The sequence below is a fragment of the Melanotaenia boesemani genome, chromosome 16, assembly GCF_017639745.1.
Source record: "Melanotaenia boesemani isolate fMelBoe1 chromosome 16, fMelBoe1.pri, whole genome shotgun sequence".
Lineage (NCBI taxonomy): Eukaryota > Metazoa > Chordata > Actinopteri > Atheriniformes > Melanotaeniidae > Melanotaenia > Melanotaenia boesemani.
The window spans coordinates 3,288,052-3,294,051 of NC_055697.1; the positions used below are offsets into that span (position 1 = coordinate 3,288,052).

Consider the following 6,000-nt stretch of genomic DNA (forward strand, 5'->3'; position numbering starts at 1 on the left):
GTGGAGACAGGATGTCTCAGGAGAGGGACGGGCTAGAGGTGGAGACAGAGGATGTCTCAGGAGAGGGACGAGCTAGAGGCGGAGACAGAGGATGTCTCAGGAGAGGGACGAGCTAGAGGCGGAGACAGAGGATGTCTCAGGAGAGGGACGGGCTAGAGGTGGAGACAGAGGATGTCTCAGGAGACAGATGGACTAGAGGTGGAGATAGAGGACGTCTCAGGAGACAGATAGGCTAGAGGTGGAGAAAGAAGAGGTTTTAGGAGACAAGTGCTTCCACTCTGCCAAGATCAGGCCTCTCCAGAAGAGTTTAGTCTGAAGAACAAACCGTCCTCTGCTGCTGAGACAGTTTTCCTCTTCATCCATTATCTTCATATGTAAAAACTTTGATCCTTTGAGGTTTGAATGCTGATGTTTTGTCCAACAGGCCCATTCAAGGCGTTTGAAGGCCTGCAAGCCGAGGAGTGTGGGATCCTGAATGGCTGCGAGAACGGTCGTTGTGTCCGGGTCCAGGAGGGCTACACCTGCGACTGCTTTGACGGATACACCCTCGACCTGTCCCTCATGGCATGCATTGGTAGGAGAGCTGTGTCAACACATACACACACACACACACACACACATTGTTTATTTACAACCCCAATTCTAAAAAAGGCAGGAAACTGTGTAAAGTGTAAATAAAACCAGAAAGCAATGATTTATAAAATCTCAACCATATTTTATTCCCAATAGAAGATAAGAACACGTCAGAGGATAAAACTGAGACATTTCACCATGTGATGAAAATATGAGCTGATAGTGAATCTGATGCAGCAACACGTCTGGAAAAAGTTGGAACAGGAGCAACAAAAGGCTGGAAAAGTAACTGGTACAAACCAGAAACACCTGGAGGAGCATTTGACAACTAATCACGTTAACTGGCTACAGGTCAGTAACATGACTGGTATAAAAGGAGCATTTCAGAGAGGCAGAGTCTCTCACATGGAAAGATGGACAGAGGTTCACCAATCTGAGACAAACTGGATCTAAAAGTGTGAAACAATTTCAGAAAAATGATCCTCACACTTTGAAAATCCACCATCTACAGTGTAGAATATTATCAGTAGATCCAGAGAATCGGGAGGAATCTCTGTGTGCATGGGACAAGGTTGAATGCTGGTGATCATCTGCATTAAAAGCAGACATGATTCTCTACTGGAAACCACTGCATGGACTCAGGAAGACTTCCAGAAACCACTGTCTCTGAACACAGTTCACCCTGAAATCCACAAATGCAAGTTAAAGCTCCATCATGCAAAGAAGAAGCCAGATGTGAACAGGATCCAGAACCAGCACCATCTTCTCTGGACCAAAGCTCATTTAAAATGGTCTGAGGCAAAGTGGAAACCTGGATGAAGATGTGGACTAGTTTTTGGAAAGCATGGACGGCGTGTCCTGCAGACTAAAGAGGAGAGGGAGCATCCAGCTTGTTATCAGTGGACAGGTGAAAAGCTGCATCTCTGATGGGATGGGGCTGCATTAGTGCCTATGGCGTGGGCAGCTTCCACATCTGTGAAGCTCCATCAATGCTGAAAAGTACATGGAGGCTTTAGAGCAACATCTGCTCCCATCCAGACAACGTCTCTTTCAGGGAAGGCCTTGCAGATTTCAGCAAGACGATGCTGAACCACATCCTGCATCCATCACAGCAGCATGGCTTCACAGGAGAAGAGTCCGGCTGCTGAACTGGCCTGCCTGCAGTCCAGACCTGTCACCAGTACACAACATCTGGAGCATCATGGAAGCAGGAATCCAGCAACCAAGGTCCAGGACTGTAGAGCAGCTAGACCAGAATGGGACAACATTCCTCTCCTAAAACTCCAGCAACTGGTCTCCTCACTTCCCAGACGTTTCCAAACATGTTAGAAGAAGAGATGCTACACCATGCTGAACACCACCCTGGAACTACTTTTTCCACCATGCTGAACATCACCCTGGAACTACTTTTTACACCATGCTGAACATCACCCTGGAACTACTTTTTACACCATGCTGAACATCACCCTGGGACTACTTTTTACACCATGCCGAACATCACCCTGGAACTACTTTTTACACCGTGCCGAACATCACCCTGGAACTACTTTTTACACCGTGCCGAACATCTCCCTGGAACTACTTTTTACACCATGCCGAACATCACCCTGGAACTACTTTTTACACCATGCCGAACATCACCCTGGAACTACTTTTTACACCATGCCGAACATCACCCAGGAACTACTTTTTACACCACGGTGAACATCACACTGGAACTACTTTTTACACCATGCTGAACATCACCCTGGAACTACTTTTTACACCATGCTGAACATCACCCTGGAACTACTTTTTCCACCGTGCTGAACATCACACTGGAACTACTTTTTACACCATGCTGAACATCACCCAGGAACTACTTTTTACACCATGCCGAACATCACCCTGGAACTACTTTTTACACCATGCTGAACATCACCCTGGAACTACTTTTTACACCATGCTGAACATCACCCTGGAACTACTTTTTACACCATGCTGAACATCACCCTGGAACTACTTTTTACACCATGCTGAACATCACCCTGGAACTACTTTTTACACCATGCTGAACATCACCCTGGAACTACTTTTTCCAGATGTGTTGCTGCATCAGATTCACTATCAGCTCATATTTTCCATCGCATGGCGAAATGTCTGTTTCATCATCTAATGTGTTGTTTATCTTCTGCTGAGAAGAAAATAGTTTTAGGTTTATAATTCACTAAATTCTGGTTTTATATAACCATTTAATAAAACAGCCTAACTTTTTGAAATCATGGCTGTTCACATCATGTCTTCTGTCCCCAGATGTGAATGAGTGTTCAGAGCTGAACACTCGGATGTCTCTGTGTAAAAACGCTAAATGCATCAACACAGTGGGCTCCTATCGGTGTGTGTGCCTGCCGGGCTTCAGACCCTCCGACAGACCCAACTACTGCGTGGAGGAAACACAGCAAGCATCCAGAAACACAAAATGAGCACGGACGGATACCAAAACCACAAACACTCACCTGCAGGACGTCTGCTGACGACACTCAGTCAGCAGAACCGGATCAGACCATATCTGACAGTCCTGACCGGACCTGGAGGAACTCAGTCCAAATCGCACCTGACAGCACAGCCAAATTTCAGTCTGTTATGTTCACTTCTTCTATCATGGTGCTTACTTTTTTACATTATTCCATATTGAAAGAGACATTTGGCCCCAGGAATCCAGATTTTTCTCCGGTTTTTCTGAACTTTCTGGTCCAAATAAAACAAAAAGATGAAAACTCGAAGATGATGATGTCACGATGACATCATGGTAACTACATCCGTCTCTTATAGCAGTCTACTGAAAGTTAATGAATCCATTAACAGAATTATGTTAGGCTTTTAAAAACCACTGCAGTATCCAGAGCAGTAAATCTATGCCACAGCTGGGTTTTAGTGAGCTGGACCCAGGTTCTGGACCGTCCAGACCCCATGGACCTGCTTCCAGGTTTCCATCAGATCTCAGCATTTACTGAAACTCTGATGGGACTTTTAGTTTGTGTTCTGGTGTTTTGTGAAGATGATGAATGCTGGGATGAAGCTTCTGATCCCTGAGAGGATGCCTCGCCCTGAAAACACACTTACATGATCAAAGCCAACATATTCTGCACTGTATGACATGAAACACATCGTAAATTACTTGATAAAGATTCAGATTTATCTAATACTTGGGGGATTAAAACACACTCTTGTATAAAATGTATGTTTTGTCTGTTTCTTTGTTATTTTGAGGAGCATAAAATGTGTCATTTATCATTCTGACAAACCCAACGTATGCCGGGGGATCCAACTGTATTCCATGCCCAGTGAAACTGATTGTGGATATTTAATTCTGTGAAGAGGCCAGCCGTCTGCTCCCTCACCTCCTCCGTCGCCATCCGGCTGGCTCACCGCTTCATGTGCACGTTTTGCTGCAGATGTCATGTTCGGAAGCAGCTTTGTTGTGTACCAGTGGTCACCTGTTGACCGGAAGCTAACATAGAAGCTAGTTTCCCATTCCGTACAAAGAGCTACTCGACTGCTGTGTTTCCCGTCGGGACTGAGAGGAATTTCTTCCTTCTCTTTTCTGCTTCACTGCAAAGTCCTGACAAGTTGCAAAGCTGCTACAGGACGGCGATGGGAGACACGGACCGAGTGTACATTTACACAACACGGGAGAAAAAAGCTCATGTATTTGTAATTTGTACATGAATAAATATCGTTTTCTATGAATTCATATCACAGTGCACATTAAACCCCTTGATAATAAATCACTGAGTTCTTGTCATTTGTTTTCCTGTTTGAGACGTTTTCTGCAGCATGACGGTTTACAAAAATCTCCATCATCCAGCAGCTTCTAGAAGCTCCTCCAGCAGGAAGCTGCAGGCAAGGTTTCTTGGATGATGTCATCAGTCTCTCACATGGAGGTGGAGGAATTCTGCTGAACTGATTCCTGCAGTCAGGATGAGGTCTGGACTCTGACTGGATAATTTTCGTTCACTGCTCATAGATCAGTTTGACACGCAGTGAAAAGGTCAGATATCTCAACTTCACAAACAGCAATGATGTACAGTATATTTATTTTTTTCTAGTTTTTTTTAATACAATGGTACTATGGTACAATGTTTAATATTGTTTAATATATTTTTTGAAGGGCAATTTTGTTTACAGAACAGAGACTATTATCTGTCATACTTATTGTATTTGGTTGTGTTTGGTTTATATTCATTGTTTATGCGACAGAGTCCATTGTAATTATAGTTTTTGTTTAAAATTTCTTCCAGTTACAGTGTAAAATGTTCTTCAGAAATGAAAGTTTATTGATCTTTGAAAGGGTGTACTTGCATTATTATGGCATTGTCATTATATTAGTTGAAAATTGTTCCAAAATGACATTATCTCTTTGCGCAATATTATCATTTATCGCAATCATTTCTGAGAAAATTGATCCCACAGCAAAATTTGTTATTGCGACAGGTCTAATCAGGTGAAGAAGCAGCTGGAGAGACTGAACCAGAACCAGGTTGCCGATCCAGATGGTTTTAGACTCTGACTGGACCAGGTCACCACCATGGTCCTGGTGCAGATCTGCTGCTGTGTTTGGGATCTTAGTCCTGCTGTATGAGACTGTTTCAGCTTCAGCTGTCCAACAGATGGACTCAGATCTTACTCTAGAAGACTTTGGTCTCAGAGGAGTTCATGGTCCATCAATGACTGCGAGGTGTCCAGACCATCATACCTCCACCACCGTGCTGACAGCTACTATGAGGTCCACATACTGATGAGGTCATATCATCACAAATAATTTAATTGAAAAACTATAATTCATTTGAGCATCATTCATTTATTTTTAACAACCCGCCTGTTTTGTCCAGTACAATTTATAGAACACCAAACCATCCTTCCTGCTTTATTAAAGAGTTTTCAGAGTTTTTATCAACCATACATATTAAATACAATAAAATTTTAATAACTGGTGATTTTAACCTCCACAATGATAACAGTAGTGATCCCTATGCCAACGAGTTTTTAAACATTTTAAATAGTGCTGGACAAGTTAATCGCGTACGTACGGAAGCGTGGAGCTGTCACCCAAATAAAAAAAAAAATCGGACCTTATCACGTTATTATATGTTTATTGTAAAAACGTAAAACGTATCACGTTATAACGTGATACTTTATTGTAATAACGTGAAACGTATCACGTTATAACGTGATAAGTTTATTGTAAAAACGTGAAACGTATCACGTTATAACGTGATAAGTTTATTGTAAAAACGTGAAACGTATCACGTTATAACGTGATAAGTTTATTATAAGAACACAGCCTGTACTGTATGCAGATGTTGTTACGACCTATATTGGAGCAAAATACATTTTATGGAAAATATACTCATCAAGCAGAAACTTTTCAGTTCTTTTTGACAATGA

At 42.6% G+C, this 6,000-nt stretch overlaps 1 protein-coding gene across 4 annotated transcripts in view; it reads left to right on the plus strand.

Moving 5' to 3' along the window:
• The window catches only part of ltbp1 (latent transforming growth factor beta binding protein 1), a 216,987-nt gene extending 212,647 nt beyond the window's left edge, over positions 1 to 4,340 (plus strand). For all 4 annotated transcript variants that reach the window (XM_042010090.1, XM_042010092.1, XM_042010093.1 and 1 more), the window contains 2 exons: positions 425 to 574; positions 2,866 to 4,340. In XM_042010090.1, coding sequence (XP_041866024.1) covers positions 425 to 574; positions 2,866 to 3,035 — 320 coding nt within the window. In that variant the 3' untranslated portion in view covers positions 3,036 to 4,340. The remainder of the gene's footprint in view (positions 1 to 424; positions 575 to 2,865) is intronic.
• The last annotated feature ends 1,660 nt before the right edge of the window (positions 4,341 to 6,000 follow it).